This window comes from Cryptomeria japonica, chromosome 4 (assembly GCF_030272615.1).
Source record: "Cryptomeria japonica chromosome 4, Sugi_1.0, whole genome shotgun sequence".
Classification (NCBI taxonomy): domain Eukaryota; kingdom Viridiplantae; phylum Streptophyta; class Pinopsida; order Cupressales; family Cupressaceae; genus Cryptomeria; species Cryptomeria japonica.
The window spans coordinates 409498404-409521549 of NC_081408.1; the positions used below are offsets into that span (position 1 = coordinate 409498404).

Genomic DNA, 23146 nt, shown 5'->3' on the forward strand with positions numbered 1-23146 from the left:
TTAATCAGTATTTTAGGTAGAACAAAGCATTTTTGGGTCTGGAAGCTTTCCGGTGATTGCGGTGCATTGAATCGTGTTCTTATTGATTGGGCCGACTTAGACACATCATTTTGCTATTATTTTGGTGATCCACACTTATCTTTTTGGATTCGATCAAGCCGACCTATGACTACACGTTACACCTTTAGGCCGACATGATGTATGACCTATTTTGTGGGTGCCGATATATAAGTTTGGTGTGTGTGATCTTTTTGGTAGATGGTGCGAATATATGCGAGCGAGAGGTGATCAAGAATCCATTTTGGCACAGTTTCACGTGCGTATTCTTGATCTGGTAGCTGACTAAGATAGTGAACAGGGCAGAATAGAGCAGAATAGAGAAGGTGATCCAGTCAGTGTTTTGGCACTTAACCGAAACTCATCCAGGCATAGTTGATGCTATCTTAGAGTTCATACATTGTAATTCATCACTGTAATTGTCTTGTAAGTCAGTGAGACTTCCCCGAGGGTTGTATCCTTCCGGGTTATTGTAATTGAGAAGTGAGCTTTAGGCAGGGTGCCTAAATGCCTGTGCACTCCTAATTTTGTAATATTGTTTTGCTACTTTCCCATTTGGATTTCCACGTAAAAATACCGGTGTTATGATCTTGTGATTGTTTGTTTCATGTTTTTGCATTTCAGTTTTAAATATTTGCTTCCAGTGGTTGAAAGTTAAGTTTGTAAATCTGCTATCCGGTAGATCACTGATTCACCCCTCCCCCTCCTCTCTCAGTGATCGCTGATTCCAATAGGATGCGATGGACCTTAGTGTGCCCACACCAACTTTTCATTTTGAAGCGGTGCCCTTCTGAAAATAAAGACATATCAATAGCATGCTGAGGTTCTTTGCATTCCACATGTGGGAAATTGGAAGCATTAGATCGAATGAGTTGTTTTCCCATGGATCCCACGTGCTTATGCCCCTTCCAAAAAATGGATTCAAAGCCACATTTTTTCATAATTCATCTTCAAAATTTATTTCTTAAATAAACATTTCAATTATTCTTTAATTTGTGTATGATTTTACGCTTTTATTCAACTCTATATTTAACTTTGGGAATGATTATTCTCTTACAGTTTTGCATTATGTATTTGGTCAAGCGCCTTCAATATTTGACTGATATATTGTCTTTGAATGCCTCGAAAAGATCCTTCAAATTTGGCATTCTCCGGGTGTGCTTCCTACAAAAAAGAGGACAAGATTCTTTGTTTTTGGCGGTTTCCGGGCGCATTCCTTATAAAAGCAAGAGTGAGCTGTTAAAATGCAGAGAAGAGCAAAGACATGGCATCCATAAGAGCCTCAGCCTCTACCGCTACCACTGTATCGAAATTATCTACCCAGTCGACCTTCAAAGCGGCGGAGAGGGATGGAGGTAGAGTAAATGTGAGTCTGAGCGTGGGTATTCGCAAGCCATCCAACTTGAAATTCTTATCAATTAAAAGGTACGTTACAGCTCCGTCAGATTGTGAAGTGTCTCAAGCAGCTTGTGGGTAATAGACGACTTATTGGATTGTGTATGCATTTTCCAGGGATCGATTGAAACATGAAGATATGACATTTACAAGGTTGGCTTCACCCAGCGGTGTAACTTACACTTCCACTGAAACTAGTGATGCTGTATCTGCACCTGTGCTGCCATTCAGAATTGGGCATGGTTTTGATTTGCACCGGTTGGAGCCAAATTTGCCCCTTTTCATAGGAGGAATCAAGATACCTCATGACCGAGGATGTGAAGCTCATTCTGATGGTAATCTCATCACAATCACTCCTTTCTGCTTTTTTATGCTCTCATAAACGTCTTGCAAAATACCCAACCAGTTATTTCGCTACCGGGTCCTGCACTCTTCGATTTCTTTAAATTGCTTTATGCAAGAGCATACTCAAATCATTTTACTAGTTTGCATATCTTCGGGATCTGTTATCTTGGAACAGTCTCTATGAATTGCAACTAGTCTTCCTGCTATTATGACGAACATGCATAGTTTTGAAATTGAACAGCTTTGAATAGATTAAGATCTTTTAAATAGGCAAATTATATGCACAGATGTTTAGGGAGTGCCTTTTTGAAACAGATGTTTAGGGAGTGATTAGATAGAGTTTATATTTTCTAACACTCTTCCATAAACTTTTTTCCATCACACTGAGAAACTAGACGATGGATGCCGCCTATAACAAATAGGCTTATTAGCTAGCCATTTACAATTGAAGAACATTTAATACCATTATCTTCTTGAAACATCAAATGATTCAGACTTGTTCTTTAGAAAGTGGGACCCATACCTTAAAAAAAGTCATCAATGAATGTCACGAAATTTCGAGATTTTCCAATAGAAACCGTCTTCGTCAATCTACAAAGATCAGAATGAACTAACTCCAATTTTCTGGAAGCTCTCTAAGCTTTCCCAGAATCAAACTTCTCTCTATGTTTTCCCATAATGGGCTTCACAAACACAGTCTTTATAGATGGGTGGAAGACCATATACTATATTCTGACGTTCCTTTGGTGTCTCCAGGTCGATAAGGCTGAATCTTTCATATCACAACTGCATTCTTGAAACAGCACTTGAAACTAAGGCTTTAGAGGAATTTGTCCTCAAATAAAATAGTTCTCCTTTTATATATTCATCATATACCAATTTCCCTTAACTATTTACCTTACAAGTTCCTTGTTCAAAAATAATCTTCATGTTTTTGCCAATGATTTGGCTGATAGAGAATATTTCTTTCGAGTCTTGAAACAAGTAAAACATTATCAATACACGTTTTACCTTGCATTGAAAGGAGCTTTGCCAACTCACTCAACATGTCACTTTGAATCATCTCCCAATGTAACATTATGTCTCGATTGTTTTGTTACATTTCTCTTTCATCATTATCCATAATAGGATGTATTTCCCATTAAGGCTTCTTGCCCTTGAACTTAGAAGCAAAAGTATTTGCTGGTTCAGTCTCATCCTCTCTATTAAGCATTTCTTCATGTTGAAATAGTTACCCTCCAAATTATTGAATTTCAAGGTTGCCAATTTTTGACTCAATGTGAGTGTAGACTTTAAATTCTCAAATGGCATTGACAAACTGTTGAGAGTTTTGGAGATGGGATCTTTATCGGTAATGGTCTCACTGGCATTAGTAAGATGATTTAAAAATACCCTTGAAATTTGAGACACTCAATTATCATTCTGCCCATTTTGAGATTGTATATTTGAGTTCGAAGCATGTGTGCTCTTACATCATTTCTATGCTCAAAGATTGTGGTGATTGCATCCTAAGTTTCCTTTGGTGCATTTTACACATTTTCTATCAGTCTACTACCAAGAGAAAAGTTTATCATCGCCAGTGGTTCGAGGGATTATTTGTCAAGTTCTCCTTGTAGACAAAAAAATGTGCGATGCCTTGTTTTAATTAATTGACAATGGAGGTGAGGTCCAACATAAGAAAAATGCTTTTCATCTAATGATGTCATTCTCTATAGTTGTCAGCACCAGTCATCTTAATAGAGATGACATTCAATATATTATTTGCATTACGTGAAACATTTTTTTTTTCAAATTAGAAACAAAAAATGATAGCCCACCACAAATTATTCCTAATGTTATATTATTAAGACAAGGATTTACTAATAGTCTTTCCACAAGCTTCTCCCTAGCTTGATATTTATCTAAGTTACCGGGTTCTCTCCTTTAGAGTCCTACTCTCGAATCCAATTGGGCTAGGCTTCAGAGCGGCCTGGGAGCAGACAGGGACACTCCCTATCTGCTCCCAGCTGCTTCCAAACTCTCCTGCAATTGAAAAAAATTTAAAACGAAATTAAAAAGCTTTTTTTTTAACATTAAAACATAAAAAAACTGTAGAAAGCACTTAAAACCTAAAATATGCCCCTTATATTTGTTGTTTGACAAACACAAACCTATTTCACACAAACACATATATCTGTATCAAATGTATATACTATTCAATATGTTTTTTATTTTTTTTGCATCTATATATATATACATACATAATACAGCCATACCATACCCAAGAATTGTTTTTGCCACACTGGCATACCAAAGTCCTGTATTTGTACTTGACCTCGTATTATAACGGACAATTTAGATATTTATTTAATAGCAAAGCTTTATTTCAACTTGTGGCTTCTAGAATCACAAGTTTAATTCCTTCAATTACAAGCTTATATTAGTGCCGCTAACTTTAATACTAAATCTGCCGTGGAAAAAAATTCTCACAGCTTTTAAATTTAGGAATGATCTCTTCAATCAATGGTACTACCTTGCTTTGATATCAATTGTTGAAATTGAAGATCTTTGAATAGATTTACTGCATAAATAATTTATGAATCCAAAGATCCTATAAATAGGCAAAATATATGAACATACATGTCTCTACATGATAGCTGTGGCTTTATGTAACCGATGCTTAGGGAGTGTGATTGAATAGAGTTTATATATCCAACACATATATACACTAGGAGGTTAATTAAGTGGCATGTATTTAGTTATTTTAAGCCTAGAGAGTATTTGGATACTGGTTCTAATGCATCATGTTTGGAAAAAATGCCAAAAGATGCAGTGAAAATGGCTTCATACAAGATTGATTTTTGCATTTCTCCTATTGCAACCAAAAATGCTGGTAGTAAAGTTTTCAGAAAAATCTAATTTCTTCTTGATTGCCATTAGCGAAAAAATCTACCCAAATAATTGTATATTTACTGGAAATTTTCAGCACTCCTTTCCGGTGTCTATGAAACAGAAGGGTCCTATGCAACCGTTTAGCTAATTTCTCTAATTTGCACTGCTCAAAACTTTTAGGAGATTTTAGTTGCAACTTTAGTCCTATAATTTTTTTCCTTATTATCGTATGTAATATTTTTTTTTTAAAAGGGGTAAAAATTTATTAATCAAAGAATAACATTACATAACAGCAGCAAAGAGCACCCCCTAAAGGGTTAAAACTATCTCATATTGTCCTCCTAAACAATATTTTCAAGATCCCGACCATACTCCTGAGGCAATTGGCCCCAATCTCCAACATCCCAACCATCTAATCCTTCCAAAGCCCACTTGGCCAAACAGTCAGCAGCCCTATTCCACTCACAGCGAACATAACGAAAGGAGACAAACTCCAAGGAGTCTCTCCAACTGAGAATTTGATAGCCCACCACAAGCAAATGCCAATCAACATCATCCACCTTCTGTCTATTCAGCATATCCACAACCACTTGGGAATTAGACTCACAAATAATCTTGCTCCAACCAAGAGCACTCCCCCTTTCAAGAGCTAAGAGAACAGCAAGGGCCTCCATGCAATTATTAGTCTGATGCCCCTTATACTTCGAGAATAAAAATATAACATTACCAAAGTTATCCTTGCCAACTCCTCCAAGTCCTGCATGCCTCGGGTTTCCTCTAGAAGATCCATCAGTATTAACTTTAAGAGTTCCTAGAGGTGGAGGAGACCACTTACCATCCCGTTGAACCTTCTGCTTAGCATGTCTACACCTTGCCTGCTGCCTCCTGAGGGGACCATCTCCAAAATTCGCACCAAAAATTCTTTAAATTCTAGACAAATTGCAAATCTTCAGGCTCAACTATCTCAGAAAGATCACACTTAGCCATCAGAGTTTCCTATATCATATGCGTAACCCGCAACCAAACTTGCTCCACCAACATCCTCTTATCTTGAAAAACTCTTTGGTTTATATCAAGCCACAATTGCCAAATAATGAAGCAGGGCCCAATATCCCATGCAACCTTAAGAAATGAAGTCTTAGTAGGAAGTCTGACCAAGCTATTCCAGAAGTCAACCAAAAAGTTGACATGAACACAAGAATGCCTCCAAACACCTCACCACCAATGCCAAACCTCTCTAGTAAAAGAACACTGAAAAAACAGATGAGGGCTAGTCTCCTCACTTTTTCCACACAAAAAACAAATAGAAGGCCTTCCTAAGATTCTACCAAGTGAGACACCTATTTTGCATGACTAGCCACAAGAAAAAATTACACTTAGGCCAAGCCATCCTATTCCAAACTTGCTTCCCCCATGACACATTTGCCGTTCCAAAAGCCAACCTGTCCAGTTCCTGATATCCCGAAGCCACTGTAAACTTATCCTTTGGATTAGGGCCCCAGGCAAGAATATCTGCTCCATTGAGTGAATTACACTCTATCAGCTAAGATTCTAGCAAGCTCCTTCCTATCCTCTAGTGAACCTCCAACAGGCCACTCATGTGGTTCCTTCCATCTAGCCAACTGTCCATGCCCCAAGTTCATAGCCACCTTAAAATCTTCAACTCTAGCCCATCTAGCTTAAAGGATACAATTGCACAAAGAATGCAAATGGGAAAATTGAGCCAAAGTAGGAGGGAAACCATCCCAGGATTCCTTCCAAAACATAGCATCAACACCCTTATTATAAATCCAGAATAAACCTTGCTTAACTAACTATGCTCCTCTTTTGAGAGTATGCCAAATCATGGATCTACTTCCTTGAAGACTATACCAAGGCACTTCCTTTCCTTCCACCCATCCCAAATATTTTATGTTAAGGATTTTGGCCCAACTTTGATTTTGACTGGCATATCACTCCAGAATATCTTAGCAGCTAGAGCTTGACCATTCATTCCTGCATGTCACGGGCCAAGACCCCCATCTTGTTTTGACCTACATACAAAATCTCATTTGACCAAACTCCATTTCGATGAAAGTAAATTACCTGTCCATAAAAACTGTTTGGAAAGGGCATCAAATTCTTTAATAAAGCTTGCCGGAGCTGTCTACACAAAGCACCTATAAATAGGCAGTGCTTGGATCACAGACTTTAAAAGAGTCACTCTACCAGCCGTTGAAAGCCATCTATTAGTCCAATGACTAACCTTACGTTGGAACTTATCTAAAATTTCTAGCTAGAACCCCCCATGTAAGTGACTTGCCAAAAGAGTAACCCCAAGATAGACAAAAGGAAGGGTTCCAATTCTAAATCTCAGAATTCTAGCAATCTTGGCTTGAATGAGAACAAGAGTATTAAAAAAGAAGATAGGAGATTTCTCTTCATTAATCTTTTGTCCAGAGGCTTTCAAGTAAATATCTAGAGCATTTCTAAAGTTAGTAGCTTCATTGTTTCTGGCAACACCCATAAGAGCAACATCATCCACAAATTGAAGATGGGTAGAGGAAGGAATGTTGTGACCCCAATTCCAACCTTGGACCAAACCCTGTCTGACTCTAGACTTTATAAATCTTCCCAATCCTTTAGCCATTAAAATGAAGAGGTACGGGGAAAGAGGATCACCTTGTCGAAGACCTCTCGATGCACTAAATAACTCTGTGGGCTCACTATTAATAAGACCTGCAAAAGAAGAGGAGGTGATGCAACTCATAATCCACCTGATCCATTCATGCCAAATCCAAAGGCATTAAGCACTTTATGCAGAAAGGTCCATTTGACTCTATCATAAGCTTTAGCCATGCCCAATTTTATAAACATAGCCTTCTGCGTAGAGACAGCCATAGAATGCACAGCCTCTATTGCTATTATAATCCCGTTAAAAATTTGTCTTCTAGCAAAAAAGCCTCCCTGCTCCTCAGAGATTAATCCATTGTATGTAATATTTATTTATGGTCTTTTTGTAACTAAATTTTAGAAGTAAAATTTGATAGGAAATGTAAAATGGTAGGTAAGACAATGCTGAGCCACGGGGCCGCATAATTTCAGCTTCCCCTGCATCGTCACTTGTACTTTATAACCCTAACCCACAGCTGCTCCACCATTTCAGGACTAGATTCCAAATTATACTTGTGTTAATTTAAAAAGATTATGGAACAACCCAAGCCTCAGAAAATTAAGCAGATGCATGGGACCATGCTGTTAATGTTAATGCTTGCAGACAAAAAACTTGGAGCTCCACATTTTGAAATTTTTTAATGTTTACCTATATGAATATTTCAAAACTATTGGTGGATCATTTTGAAAGGAAAATTGCGAGTCAAAACACACCTCCATAGAACCACATCTCGTTATTCCTTTTATAAAAAGGGATTAGATGGATTGAAATCAAAAGAAGGGATATGTTGTTTTGGATTAAAAGGGATTGGAAGCAAGAGAAGGAGAACGTTTTTTAAAATAAAATTAAGGTCGTGCATTTATTTGGAGCGGCTTGTCCTTTTGCTCACAATTACAAACCTAGGAAGGAAATAATAGCTTCTAAACTAGGGCTTAGACCTAGCTGAACCTTTTCACATGAGAATGATGAGTCATCTTTAGCTTAAGGTGCCTTCCTTTTTCTTTCCACCGTGACCCAAGCATCAGATGAACTTAACGAAGGGTTTTCAAAAGAGGCATTTACTGAAGGACAGTTATCTGATGAATTTTGCATTGGATGAAAGATGCCAAGTTTGATTGAAGCAATCTGATTTAATTTTCTGATTCTGATTTCTTTGGCCAGCGGTAGGGGAATTTGATTTTATATGTTTGTTTTTGAGGTTTTATGCTTTTTTATGTTTTTGTAATATATATGCCTTGGGAATTTGACAATGCAATTGAATATCAAGAATGAAACATAAACAATGGAGTGAAAATAAATTTTCAGGTTGATTGATTTATTAACAGCAATTATCAAATGTCAATAAATAATGAAATTCAACAATGACATGCTAAAATTGGCCTACCAGGAGTCTAACGCCTTGCCTGGAGGGCTTCCTTATTGCCTTAATTGAGTGCAGATGCTGCTATAGGAGCTTCCAATGTGTTCTAATTGCTTCAATGAGTTTTATTCTCCTAAATAATACTTACCAAAAACAAATCTTGCACCAATAGATGAAACTGCTGTTGTTTCCCTCAGGCCTTCACTGAAACTGGTCAATTTTCCCTACTGATTTGCTCATATCTTTCTCCAGGGTTGTCAAAAGCTTGAAAGAATGATTTATTTCTTTATTCCTAATGCTGACATTGAATTTTGCATGAAAGAACCTAATGTAAACCCTCCAATTTATTTTCTACGGTCTTCCCAGGCAAGATAGGTGGTATGGCTGGCCTAGGAATAGTACGGCAGGCATAAATGTGCTGTTTCTTGTTGAAGAAACCAATCCAAGTGGTCAGATTTGATCTTCCCTGTCAATCTTGCAATTCTGATCCACAAATCTGCACAAATTGACCCTCAATTGGCCTGAAACTTGTCTTTTCTGAGTGCTGAAGTAAGAGTATTGGCTGGGGTATCGTCCAACCTGCCTGAACCAAGGGTTTTCGTCCTCAATTTGGGCCTCCAAGCCGCTGTGTCTGCTATGGCAGATTGTTGCAGAGAGAAAAATGAAAAAATAATCACCAAAACATGCTCGATAATGATTCCAACTCCACCCTTATGCATTCAACCCCTAATATGAACCCCTAAAGGCATCAAAAGAAGATTCCAATGGAATCTTTTCTCTCCCCATAAGTTCGATGGGGATGAGGGTCAGCCCATCATTAAAATTTGACCACCTTTTTAAATTACCTTTTACCTAGAAAGATGTGCCAAGGGGAAGTTATAAAGTTTTATTAAAACATCTTTTAAGTTAACTTATTCTATTTTTAGAAAAAGTAAGTTTTATAATATTATAAAGTTGTATTGTTAAGTTCACCAAAGCAAGAAATTGACTAAGTATTGGTCCCCTTTGGCTAACCAATCATCTCCATTTTTAGAAATTCACCTGTGGAGATGGGTGTCAGGTGAATTAACACTACTCAATATAGCTAGAGAAGTGGGGACATTACAGTCCTCCCTTCTCGGGATTGCTTGTCCTCAAGCAACTGAAGAGCTGGATTCTGTAAAATAGCTTCTCCTTCCCAAGTGGTATCCTCTATGGGCAAATCCTTCCATCTAACCAAGTATTCCCTGATCACTCTATTCCGTAAATTCCTCTCACGCCTATCTAGGATCTCAACTGGAACCATAACCAACTTCCCTTCCTCATCCAAGGGTGGTAACACTGAAGAAGTGACTGTGCCTTGTCCAATTGCCTTCTTGAGGCAAGATACATGGAAGACATTATGAATCTTACTCTTTGGTGGTAGCTCAATCTCATATGCCACTTCCCCAACTCTCCTCAATACACGGTACGGACCATAAAATCGGGGCTTGAGCTTCTCTGCCCCACTCATCTTCAAAGAACTCTGCCGGTAAGGTTGGAGACGCAGGAACACCATGTCTCCAAGCTCAAATGACCTCTCAATCCTATGGCGATCAACATATAGCTTCTGCTGATTCTGGGCTTGCTGAATGTTCTCCTTAAGTGCCTTAAGAATGTCTTGGCTCTCCTGAAGCCAATCCAGTGCCAATGGTGCTCTACCATCTCCAAGTGCCAAATCCATAAATGTCATAGCATCATAACCATATAGAGCACAAAAAGGAGACATATCAATAGACATATGGTGTGTCGTGTTGTAGCAAAACTCTCCTAAATACAACCAACGAACCCATGTATGTTGCTGCTCTGACACATAGTTGCGTAAATACCCCTCAATCCACTTATTCACAATCTCAGTCTGACCATCAGTTTGAGGGTGGTAGCTAGTGCTGGGTGTCAATTCTGTGCTAGTGAGTCTAAACAATTCCTGCCAAAAAGAACTCATGAACCTGCTGTCACGGTCACTAACAATGGTCTTTGGAAGACCATGGAGCCGAAATACCTCTCTGAAAAATAGATCAGCAACCTGTGAAGCTGTATAATCTGCTGCTATGGGAAAGAAATGGGCATATTCTCTCAACCTGTCCACAACTACACATGCAATCTTTCCCTTGAACCTTGGGAAGATCGGTGATGAAGTCCATCGAAATTCCTGTCCATTTTTGCTCCGGAATGGGTAATGGTTGTGGCAAACCAATAGGGAATGTATTTTCAGTTTTATTTTGTTGGCATGTAATACACTCTCGTACATGTTGTAAAACATCATCTTTGAGGCCCTTCCAGGAGAACCTCTCTCAAATCTGTTTATAAGTCTTGCCATACCCTTGGTGTCCTGCTACAGGAGTGTCATGGTAAGCATGTAAAATCTGATTTTTCAGTTTAGATTTCGGAACCAAATATATTCTTCCCTTGTAGTAAATCACATCATCCACAACCGTGTACCTATCATCCTGAAGGATCACATCCATAATTTCACATGCATGCTGATTTTTGGAATATTCTACCAAAAGTTGAGATTTCCAATCAGTTGAAATCTCACTCAATGAACAAAGAGCAGCAATAGATGGTTTCCTAGATAATGCATCAATAGCTATATTCTTTTTCCCTTTGACATATTCAATGTCAAAATCATATGCTTGGATCTTACTGACCCATCTTATTGACCCATTTTTGTTGCCTTTCATTGAGATATTTTTGTTCTAAAAAGTGCTTAAGGCTGTTATGATCAGTTTTAACAATGAACTTCCTTCCAACTAAGTACTGTCTGAATTTTGTGAGTGCATGCGTAATAGCCAACATTTCTTTATCATATGTAGAGTATAATTTTTCATTGTCTTTCAGTTTTCTACTCTCATACACAATAGGATGATGATTTTGCATAAGTACTGCACCCACACCTTCTCCTGAAGCATCACATTCAAGCACAAAAGGTTGGGTGAAATCAGGAAGTGCCAACACAGGACAAGTGCTCATCACCTGCTTAAGTCTATCAAATACCTCCTGTGCCTCTTGAGTCCATATGAAAGCTCCCTTCCTGGTGAGATCTGTCAAAGGTGCTGCAAGCTGAAAATAACCTCCTATAATAAGCACATAGCCCAAGAAAACCACGCAACTCTGAAATGTTCCTGGGAGGTGGCCAATCAAGAATGGCTTGGATCTTTTCTTGATGAACTTTGACTCCATCTACTCCTATCACATGACCCAAGTATAAAATCTTTGTGAGCCCAAACTCACATTTAGACATCTTAACATACAATGACTGTGATTCCATAATGCTCAACACCTCATCTAGATGCCTCAAATGTTCCTCCCATGATCTGCTGTAAATCAAGATATCTGCAAAAAATTTAAAATACCAACACAAATTTATGTAGATGCTTATTAAATATGTGGTTCATGCATGATTGAAATGTAGCAGGGGCATTAGTGAGACCAAAATGCATCATAAGAACTCATAATGACTGTAATGGCACCTGAAAGCTGTCTTGTGAATGTGTGACCTCTCGCACCTTAATCTGATGATACCCCGATCGAAGATCAATCTTTGAAAAATAAACTGTGCCATGAAGCTCATCCAATAGCTCATCAATGCGAGGAATGGGATACCGGTTCTTAATGGTTTTCTTGTTGAGTGCACAGTAGTCAATACACATGCATAGAGTCCCATCCTTCTTCACTAGCACTATTGAAGAAGCAAAGGGACTAGAACTCTGTCTAATGAATCCCATGTCCAGAAGTTCTCTGATGGTCTTCTCTATCTTGTCTCTGTAGGCCTTAGGATGGTGGTAGGGAGTGGTCATGACTGGTTTTGCTCCCTCTTCTAACTCTATCACATGCTCAAAGCCTCTATCAGGCGGTACACTGGGTGGTATATCACCAAACACCACCCCATGCTTATCTAAAATCTATTGAATATCAATGTGATAAGTTTTGCCATCCTAAGATGAAGGTGCTTTAACCACCCCATGCTTATCTAAAATCTGTTGAATATCAATGTGATAAGTTTTGCCATCCTGAGATGAAGGTGCTTTAGATGAAATAAAGCACTGTGTAGCCCAAAGGATGTCTCTGTGCCTGATAATAGTTTCCATCCTGCGAGAAGAAACGTCCTTGGGGCCTCCATCTGATAATGCCCTCAATATTCTCTTCTTACCATCAGCTAGAAACTCCAACTGCATCTTGCGGTGATCAATGACATATCTGCCAATTCCTTGTAACCACTGCATACCAATTACTGCATCATAGTCCTCTAATGGCAAAACATAAAAATCATCTATCAATGTGTAATCTCCCATCTGGATACTGAGCTGAGGAATCTTCCTGGTACATCCCAACACCGCACCATCTGCAACCTTCACTCCAAATCCTGAAAAATTCCTCTGTCTGCAACCCATGTCTTTCTACCAGGTGCTGATCAATAAAATTATGAGTTGCTTCCAGTATCTACCAAACACACTACATGTTGCCCCTGTATAGTTCCCTTCAATCTGAAAGCGTGGAACTCAGGATAGCTCGAAAGTGTGGCCATGGTGACATTGGCCGTAGTCTGTGCATTAGTAGAATCAAGCTCTATCCATGGTGGCTCAATATGCACCCCCTCATCATTAGTGTCCTGTATGTGCTCATCCTCCATGTCTAAGCTCACCTCAATGAGATGGGCTTTGCCTTTGCCAAGGCATCTGTGTCCCGGTTCCCAAGGTTCCTTGCAAGTAAAACATAGTTTCTTTCTCCTCAATTCATTTCTAGACTCCTGATCAATCTTAGGAAAATATGTGTTACCCTTCTGTGGATTAAAAGACTTTTGGAAGGGTTTGGAGTTCCTGGGAAAGTTTTTGTTTTGCTGAAAAGTGGAAGGTGGAGGTGTGGTGTCCAAGTCCAAAGTAAGCTGTATAGCCTCTTGCAAAGTCTCAGGCTTCAAAGCCTTAACCAAACCACGATATCTCTCATGAAGACCCTCTATGAAGAGCATCACTACCCTCCTATCGGGCATCTCAGGGACCATCACTGCTATACGTTGGAATTCATTAATATAAGACTCCACATGTCCTGACTATTTCAGGAGAGCTAAATCCCTGTAGTAGAGTTCCACATCTTTCTTGTCAAACGTGGCAATCAACCTCTCTTTGAATTCTGCGTATGAATGAATAAGGGCATAATTCTGAGTGACCAATCCATGGTGCCACCAATCATATGCAACACCCTCCAAGTGTAGGACAGCAAATTGAATGGCTTCATTTTCAGCCATGGGTTTCAAGGATAGGTATATGTCTAGCTTATGAACCCACGCTCGTGCACTAATGGAGCCACTGCCATCAAAAGTGGATAAAGTCAGCTTATTAGTAGCTTTCTTCAAATCATTATTCCACTATTATTTGGGTCCCTTGTCATTCTGTCCCCTCATAGAATCATGGCGTTGGATACAATATTGATGCAAGGGAAATGCATCTCTGACATGTGTTGGAAGTGGAGCCCACTCATTGCTAGCAGCCATGACTGTATCCTGGAAAGTGATTCCATTCTGTGGATCAGCCAATGGTGGTTCATCTCTAGGAGTGAACCGAGGGAGCATAGGCCTATCAGCTATCCTAGTATGGGTCTTGTCTCTCCGTGGTGAGATGGATGCGCTTCCCAAGGAAGATGGAGTCCTACTACTGCCACGACTCCCTACAACTGAAACTGCCCTGCTACGGCTTCTGCGCCTGACCCTGTGGTTTCTCAAATCCATCGCATCTAGTGTGTCCTGTAACTTGTTAATAGCTTGGACAAATCTTGGTTGCGATACAGCCAAACTCCTCATGATCTCATCAGGATTGAGTGGATTTTGTCTCTCCTGTTTGTGCGGGTTCCCGTGACCTTTTGGAATATCACCAATATTAGTCTCAAATGGTGGTTCAGTGACAAAGTTCAAATCCACTCAAGGTCTCCTGCATGTGTAAAACCTGTAGGTACCAAATCTGCCCCGATGCATAAAATTTCTCCGATGACCCTCAGGCTGGCAGGATCATCGCTCTGATACCACTGAAAGATGCCAAGTACTGATTGAAGCAATCTGATTTAATTTTCTGATTTTGATTTCTTTGGCCAGTGGTAGGGGAATTTGGTTTTATATGTTTGTTTTTGAGGTTTTATGCTTTTTTTGTGTTTTTGTTATAAATATGCCTTGGGAATTTGACAATGCAATTGAATAACAGGAATGAAACATAAACAATGGACTGAAAATAAATTTTCAAATTGACTGATTCATTAATAGCAATTATCAAATCTCAATAAATAATGAAATTCAACAATGACATGCCAAAATTGGCCTACCAGGAGTCCAACGCCTTGCTTGGAGGGCTTCCTTATTGCCTTAATTGAGTGCAGATGCTGCTACAGGAGCTTCCAATGTGTTCTAACTGCTCCAATGAGTTTTATTCTCCTAAATAATAATTACCAAAAACAAATCTCGCACCAATAGATGAAACTGCTGCTGTTTCCCTCAGGCCTCTAGGAGACTTCACTGAAATTGGTCAATTTTCCCCACTGATTTGCTCATATCTCTCTCTAGGGTTGTCAAAAGCCTGAAAGAATGATTTATTTCTTTATTCCTAATGCTGACAATGAATTTTGCACAAAAAAACCTAATGTAAACCCTCCAGTTTATTTTCTACGGTCTCCCAGGCAAGATAGGTGGTATGGCTGGCCTAGGAATAGTACGGCAGGCATAAATGTGCTGTTTCTTGCTGAAGAAACCAATCCAAGTGCTCAGATTTGATCTTCCCTGTCAATCTTGCAATTCTGATCCACAAATCTGCAAAAATTGACCCTCAATTGGCCTGAAACTTGTCTTTTCTGAGTGCTGAAGTAAGAATATGGGCTGGGGTATCGTCCAACCTGCCTGAACCAAGGGTTTTCGTCCTCAATTTGGGTCTCCAAGCTGCTGTGTCTGCTATGTCAGATTGTTGCAGAGAGAAAAATGAAAAAATAATCACCAAAACATGCTCGATAATGATTCCAACTCCACCCTTATGCGTTCAACCCCTAATTCGAACCGCTAAAGGCATCAAAAGAAGATCCCAATGGAATCTTTTCTCTCCCCATAAGTTCAATGGGGATGAGGGTCGGCCCATTATTAAAATTTGACCACCTTTTTAAATTATCTTTTACCTAGAAAGATGTGCCAAGGGGAAATTATAAAGTTTTATTAAAACATCTTTTAAGTTAACTTAAGTTTTATAACTTTATATTATAAAGTTATATTATTAAGTTCACCAAAGCAAGAAATTGACTAAGTATTGGTCCCCTTTGGCTAACCAATCATCTCCATACTCTGAAATTCACCTGTGGAGATGTGTGTCAGGTGAAGAAACACATCTCGATAGTAGCTAGAGAAGTGGGGACATTACATTGGATATGTAGAAGGGGGATGCACATCAACACTTCTATAAGAAGACCCATTGGCAGGGACCACCTTACTCACAAGATCTGTGGATGCCTTGAGAATGGAAGTCGAAAGAGAATCTAAACATTCAAAAGAGATACTATCCAAGGAGGCTTTAGAGGGATCATCCTCATTGCAATCAGAATTGATCACTTCGTTCCACAATTCCACCTCTTTCCACCAAGTTGTCTAGCTTAGGGGGGCATGATGATGAGCCATGAGAAAAAAACTTTGGACAATTTGCAGCCAGGTGGCTTATGGCAAAACACAATTTGCATTTATAGACAACTCCGTATCAAATTGTTGCTTCCAAATCCTGTTTCCAACTTTTAAATCAATTCCTTCCTACAATTTATTTGATAAATCAATTTCAACAAGAAGAATTCTTGCAAAGGTGAAATGTGTGATTGTCTACTTCATATCTAGGATGGAAAGTAGTTTCCCTAGAGAATTACCAATTTAGGAAAGACAATCAGCAGACCAAAATTAAAGAGGAGGGTTCAGAAGCCTCACCGAAACTGTACAAACATAGAAAGATTTGGTAAGAGAATTGAAATCTGGATACCATGGTTTCAAACCCAAGAAAGCCTTATCCCAGAGTCATGGGTCTCCCTAGAGTAGGGTATCCCTATCTGAAGGGGATCTTCAGATTATCAGGAACCAACCTTTCATACATGAGCAAATAATAAACCCCATTTTCACCAAAGGTTTCCAATGGAGTATCGAGTACTCATAGAGCTTTGTCAAACTACCCCAATTTTTTTGAAATTTGCAAATACAAGTGACTTGCTTCTGCTACTATCTTCCTTCTTAGTCACCTAATACAAAAAAACCACTGTTTGAGTTTGCTTGGACGTGACCAGCCACAAGCTTTGTATGTCTTATGCTCTACCACCTTACAATCCTTAATAACCCCAGCGGAAGAGTGAACCAACTGAAGAATTTGTCCCGTCTGTGGAAGAATTGTTGCAAACCCTTGGTTTGATCTTATCGAGGCTTCTGTCTCCTCCAAGGTCATTAGAGGAGAGGTGTGCAGAGGACCTTGAAAATTCAGTCATGGCCACAGCATCAGAACCCACTTGAAGGAGGTATCCACAATAGAGGGAGAGAATTAATCTTTAGTGCCAAAAACTGAAGCCTTCTTCCTTGTACATAGAACATCATTTCTGTACCCAATTGCTGCTTGTACACAGCCCACAGGAGAGCATTTCCTTCTCCAGAGCTTTGAAATTGATTCTCTGCCCATGCGCTAAGTTATGAAGAACAGATTTGCTGGTAGGTGAATGGAAAATTTCAGGAGCACATGAGAAATGTGGAAGTGACATCCTTTCCAACTATTTTTTCATAATGTGTTGTATATTTTATACAAAAGGTTGCAAACATAAAAACGTAAAGCTATTCTTTTAGGTTACAGCCAAGCAAGAAACCTGTTTGGTGTAGGAGACTTCCTTATGCAAGCATTCTACAATGGAGTTGTTTTTCCATTTACCATATATTGTATTGAGGTGTACAACTTTAATGTCCTCAAGATATAAATTTGTAGCCTCTAATATGAATTGCATGTGCTTTAACATCAGGCCTGTTCAGGCTGTATGCATCCTTGCTGTAATTTGACAGGTTGTCAATGCACAGGATGAAAAGTTTTACATTGATATTAGTGGAAAAAGAACATGTTACTTTGAATTAAAGATGGTTGGATTAAAAAAAAAAGCTGGATGCACGTAAGGTGTGATTGAACAGTTTGTAATATCATAGAATTTCATGTCTCCCAATTGGTGGTGTTGGTGATTTAGTTAGTTGTTGCTTTACCACTATCATATTTGCACATCAGTTTTCTCAGTTCCTTTATATGTAGAAGGCCTTCTAAGGATGAGTTTGGTGTAGGTGAGATTTCTCTTTCCTTAATTAAAGCATTACTTATATCTGTTGAAGGAATTTGAAATTATTTAATTTTGTAAACTGTATACAGTTATAATCTTCAAATATTAGCTTTTCTTAATATTATACTGAAGAATTTCTTCAAAGCATTGATTTCTTGGGTTGTAGAATCTTTTGCATGTTTAGGTGACACCCTTTTCTTATTCTTGAAAATCTCTGGAAAACTAAGGACATTGTCACTGCCCACCACAATCAAAACCTACTCCTCTGATATCAACTAATGGAGGGAAGCTAAACCCAAGGGTTGTAGAATCTTTTGCATGTTTAGGTGACACCCTTTTCTTGTGCTTGAAAATCTCTGGAAAACTAAGGACTTTGTCACTGCCCACCACAATAAAAACCTACTCTGATATCAACTAATGGAGGGATGCTAAACCCAAAATAAACCAGCAAACATAGAGTTCAATAAAAAAATCATCACCAATCATCAAATTCCACTGTACAACACATCTATCCTTGTGCGAAGAGAAAATATCCTTGTTTAAACTCATTGTACAGCCTCACTCAGAAGTTAAACCAAACCTGATTTTTGTCTGCTTTCCATTGTGTTTTTGTTCCTCTAAGCATCATGAATTATAAGCAAGTTGCTTATCTTCACTATGCACCATATTGCCTCCTGATTCCCCACTCCACTCTAAAAGCATAAAATAACTTCCAGATCTTTGTCGCTATTAATAATATGCATTGAAAGGAGTTCTTATTGATTTGTAGTATTGTACCATAGAAGCAGAAAACTTTTAAAAATCGTGATGAACTGTAATTAATTGTTTCTTGCCCCCCACCCTATTTTTTCATCAAAAATTTGTGAGATTCTGCTTGAATCATCCAAACCATTTTGTTTTTTTAAAACATGATTTTCCGAAATATTGTGATTTTCTGACAAATCATTATTTTTTGTGATTTTTCAGCCAAAAAATCAGTTTCTGGGTTAGGGTTAGGATTTTTTATCTGATATTTGCAGCATTTTTTCTGATTTTCCCTAATCCAAACCCTAACCCAATTTTTTCCCAATTTAATTCTGATAGATTGAAATCTTTATCTTTTGGTTTGGTGAGTTATTCTCAAGAAAGACTTTTGCTGCTATGGTTTGACTTTGTACTATTTTTTCTATTTGGAGCATATATTGCACTTTTGCTTTAACATGCTCTTCAGAAAATGATGTTTATTTTCAATCTCACCTGCTTCTCTTTTGTTCATTTTGACTTCCTATTATCCTAATGTGGTTCAGGATTCATTTATTTTCACAATCATTGTTGGTATGAGGGATCTAGTAATTTTAAATTTTTTACATGTGATGTGAATCATCGGATTTTCAGATGTCTGTGGCCACTAAGCAATCAGTAAACTGAAAATCGCTTAATGTCACTGTATCTAAAATCATAATATTGTCTCAGAAGGGACCAAAAAATCCCAGTTTATTCATTAAAGTAAAATTACAAAATCATAATTCCATCTGGCAATGGATCAGTATCTGTAATGGATGGATTCATCGTGAATTATCATCTATTAGATGCCACCTCTTCGTATTGTGCAAAGACTTATCCCTTGTGAAACCTTTTCACCCAGAAAACTATACTGGCAACTGATTTTTGTTTGAGGGCATCCCTCTGGACTACCAAATGCTGTTCTCAGGGGTTGGTAATATGCCAATCCTTTCTCCATGTAATTCTAGTATCGTTTATTCTATTTTAACTATTGTTTTCAGAATAAGTAAAATTTGCTGGCATGTAATCTGGCATACATGAGGTGAGATAGCCCATTGGATAATATATATACTTCACTCCTTTGTCTGCTCATTTTGCAACCAGAGGAATGAAGAAGTGGGCTTAGAGATACATGCAAGTCAGAACCCATAATTCTTATCGTTTTCTTGCACTTTGATATATTTTTCAGATGTGCGCCTTTCCTAAATAATCTCCAGAAACATAAAACATAAATGCCATCTAGTAATGGATAAACAAAATTTGTTCTCTTTCATTGCATATAAATATCCATGCACAGTAAAGTTTTTAGTCTTTAGATCCCTTAGCAAGAGGCCGGTTGGCATGGTGTTAAAGAATTGACCTGGGGAACTTTTCTGTTTTGTTTGTAGGGGATGTCTTGCTTCACTGCATTGTGGATGCAATTCTCGGAGCATTGGGCCTTCCAGACATTGGACAGATCTTCCCTGATAATGATCCAAAGTGGAAGGGGGCAGCATCTTCAGTGTTTGTAAAAGAAGCGGTATAAATCATTATCCAATTCTGTTCTTTTAATTCCAAAGACTGATTCAAATAGTAAAACAAGCCCGCTAAGATGTTTTAAGGCATTTTCATTTTGTAATCTTCCGTGGTCACTATTTCAATGGTGTAAATGTGAACTTTTTCCCGAGCATTAGGGAATTCATTAGTTTTAAAAATAATAATATTATTTTATAACTATAATAGTATAATATAATAATATTATTATATATCAATATAATTTTATTTAATAATACAATACTATATAAATATATATTGACTTCTTTATGTCTTCTCCGCGTATTATATATATATATATATAAAAGCTAGTTTAATTCCAAAGACTGCTTCAAATAGTAAAAACAAGCCTGCTAAGATGTTTTAAGGCATTTTCATTCTGTAATCTTCCGTGGTCACTATTTCAATGGTGTAAATGTGAACATATTTCCGAACATTAGGGAATTCATTATTATTTTTCCCTCTATGCAACCTGTATTGAAACACCTAAGCAAAATTCTGTGTATAAAATCACTGCTGATACTTAGCCAATTGTGAGTGTTTGTATAAAGAATAGTTAACCTTGTCAAGGCATTACTAATATACAGTTTTTCATCTAAGAACATCTGACTCTATCAAATTTTGATGTTAATATTATTATAATTTTTGTTGTGAACTAGAAACTGTTTTCTTCTCATTTCTATAGACGGGTGTTTTCCTTCGACAGTCGTGTGATCTTTGCTAAAAAAATAGTATTCTCATACTTTCATTGTAAAGTTGTCAAACAAGTCTTGGACATGTGTATGAGCATGGTACTAACTCCTGAAATATCTGCCCAGATGAGAGATTTCAAATTACTGATCCATTATTATATGGAGTTTCCTTGTTCTGCTTGTCTACTTCGCCAATACTTTGCTGTTCAGTGTTTTTACATTAAGAGCAAAAGGAAACTTAATTATTGAGACTGGATTAGACCCATCGTGCCTTTAGGCCTATTGCAGTAACAGGCTACCACAAGAATTGCACCCATGATAGTTGTCTCCCATGTTTACGTAGTGAATTCAATGATTATGCTAAGACTTTATCAATTCAATAATTAATCAAAAAAAGAAATACGAATTTGATGGTTATATGAAGAATTTATGAATTCGATGATTATGTAAAAAATTTCAGGGAGACAACATAACATGGGTTGATATTATTTTATTGATTTTTCTCAAAGAATAGTTCTACTTTCATGTTTTATCGTTGCTGAGAAGAAGAGGGCAGCAACTTTGTTTAATAAGGGAGCTCTCAAAATATTCTTACATTTTTTTGACGATGTCGTGTTTAATTTTGTTTACTTTTGTTTTTCTTAAAGCATGTATGAGTTAACTCTTTATATCTTTGAAGAGAGCTTCCATTTAAGAGCAATGTTTTTGGGTACCAACTCTAGACTATTGTTTCTTATGAACATTTTTCTGTTTGCATACAATAGAGATATCTCTTCTATTTCTATATGATTTGCTTTCTTTTTGTGTTTTTGTATTATCTGTGGGAAATATTTAACGATATCTATAGTGGTACTTTACAAATTAGTCTATTTTTTGGGGAACAAAATGGTCTTTTCCTCATTTTTTTTCTTATATTTACCGAATGGATGCCTTTTACGCTCATTTACTCTACCCAATGAATACAATATCAGAAGTCTTGAACTGTTGTTTTTTGGAATGATATGTTTCTTGTATCAATTTTGTATTTTAAGCGAGGAACTTCAAATCAAATGTGATTCATCAAACTGAAAAATTACATCTTTCATTAATCCCCTTTTGTGATTAGGACATAAACAGCTTAGGTTACTATGGCTAAATTAGTTGCTTCTTGTGATGACATACAAGCTGGACTCGTCATGTAGGTTCTACCATTCTACCATAATGAATTATATGTCTCTAACTCGTTTTTTATTATATTACAGGTCAAACTTATGCATGAGGCAGGATATGAGCTTGGCAACTTGGATGCAACATTGATTTTGGAGAGACCGAAATTAAGCCCTCATAAGGGGGTAATACAAGCCAACCTTTGTGCGTTGCTTGGGGCTTCTTCTTCTGTTATTAATATCAAGGCTAAGACACACGAGAAGGTTGATAGTCTTGGGGAGAACCGCAGTATTGCTGCTCATACAGTTGTACTTCTTATGAAGAAATAATTTTATTTGCATCTTCAAGTAGATCTTGGAAACTGGTTGTAAAAGTAGCTTTTGGGAAGAGCAGCTTGTTACCCTGGCATTGAAAAAAATTCCAGGCACAAATAGTTAAACATCTTCCCCTCCCCTTGAAAATAATGGTAACTTCTATGTTCTATCCAATCTATTGCTGTTATTGGCTTGGCAATAAGATTTTTAAATTTTTTTAATAATTCCTAATTTCCTTGGGTAGATGATATGTTTGGTTATCGTCTGTGATGTTTGTTAATTTCCGATCCATTTAATACAGTGCATATCTTAAGATGGAATTCTGTCTTTCTCTATGTGCACCCATCCTTCCACCCCCACCATCATCCCTCTCTCCCTCTCTTTGGTGTTTAGGTCTCTATATAAACTTAGATTAGTAATATGGAACTTTAAATTGGTTTTTTACTTTGGTGTTTAGAACCCTATATAATTTTAGATTAGTAATTAGAACTCTAATAGAGTTGCTTTGCTAATGGTTTATTATTGGGGCACATGGAGTACGTGTGGGATATATTCTCAAGTTGCAGTTTTCTTTTCCTGCTAAAGAGGGCTCACCATGGTTTTTGGCACATGAAGTGGGCAGTCTGATAAAAGCTAGGTCAGGTGTTTGGAATACCCAACAAACTTTTGGTGATTTTGGTCTGAGAATTCAACGTGTTCT

General features: G+C 37.8%; 1 protein-coding gene across 1 annotated transcript; it reads left to right on the plus strand.

Moving 5' to 3' along the window:
- Nucleotides 1-1203: 1203 nt before the first annotated feature.
- Nucleotides 1204-22620, plus strand: LOC131050575 (2-C-methyl-D-erythritol 2,4-cyclodiphosphate synthase, chloroplastic). The gene is made up of 4 exons (XM_057984773.2): nt 1204-1482; nt 1570-1787; nt 20150-20280; nt 22228-22620. The coding sequence occupies exons 1-4, from the start codon at nt 1322-1324 to the stop codon at nt 22459-22461; spliced, it is 744 nt and encodes a 247-aa protein (XP_057840756.1). The 5' UTR covers nt 1204-1321; the 3' UTR covers nt 22462-22620.
- Nucleotides 22621-23146: the final 526 nt, after the last annotated feature.

What these genes read in the sequence shown, in the direction of transcription:
- LOC131050575 (XM_057984773.2), top strand. Translation starts at nt 1,322, where the DNA reads ATGGCATCCATAAGAGCCTCAGCCTCTACCGCTACCACTGTATCGAAA. An exon ending in ATGTGAAGCTCATTCTGATG is followed by an intron (nt 1,788 to 20,149) that starts GTAATCTCATCA and finishes TTTTGTTTGTAG; the next exon opens with GGGATGTCTTGCTTCACTGC. An exon ending in CAGTGTTTGTAAAAGAAGCG is followed by an intron (nt 20,281 to 22,227) that starts GTATAAATCATT and finishes ATTATATTACAG; the next exon opens with GTCAAACTTATGCATGAGGC.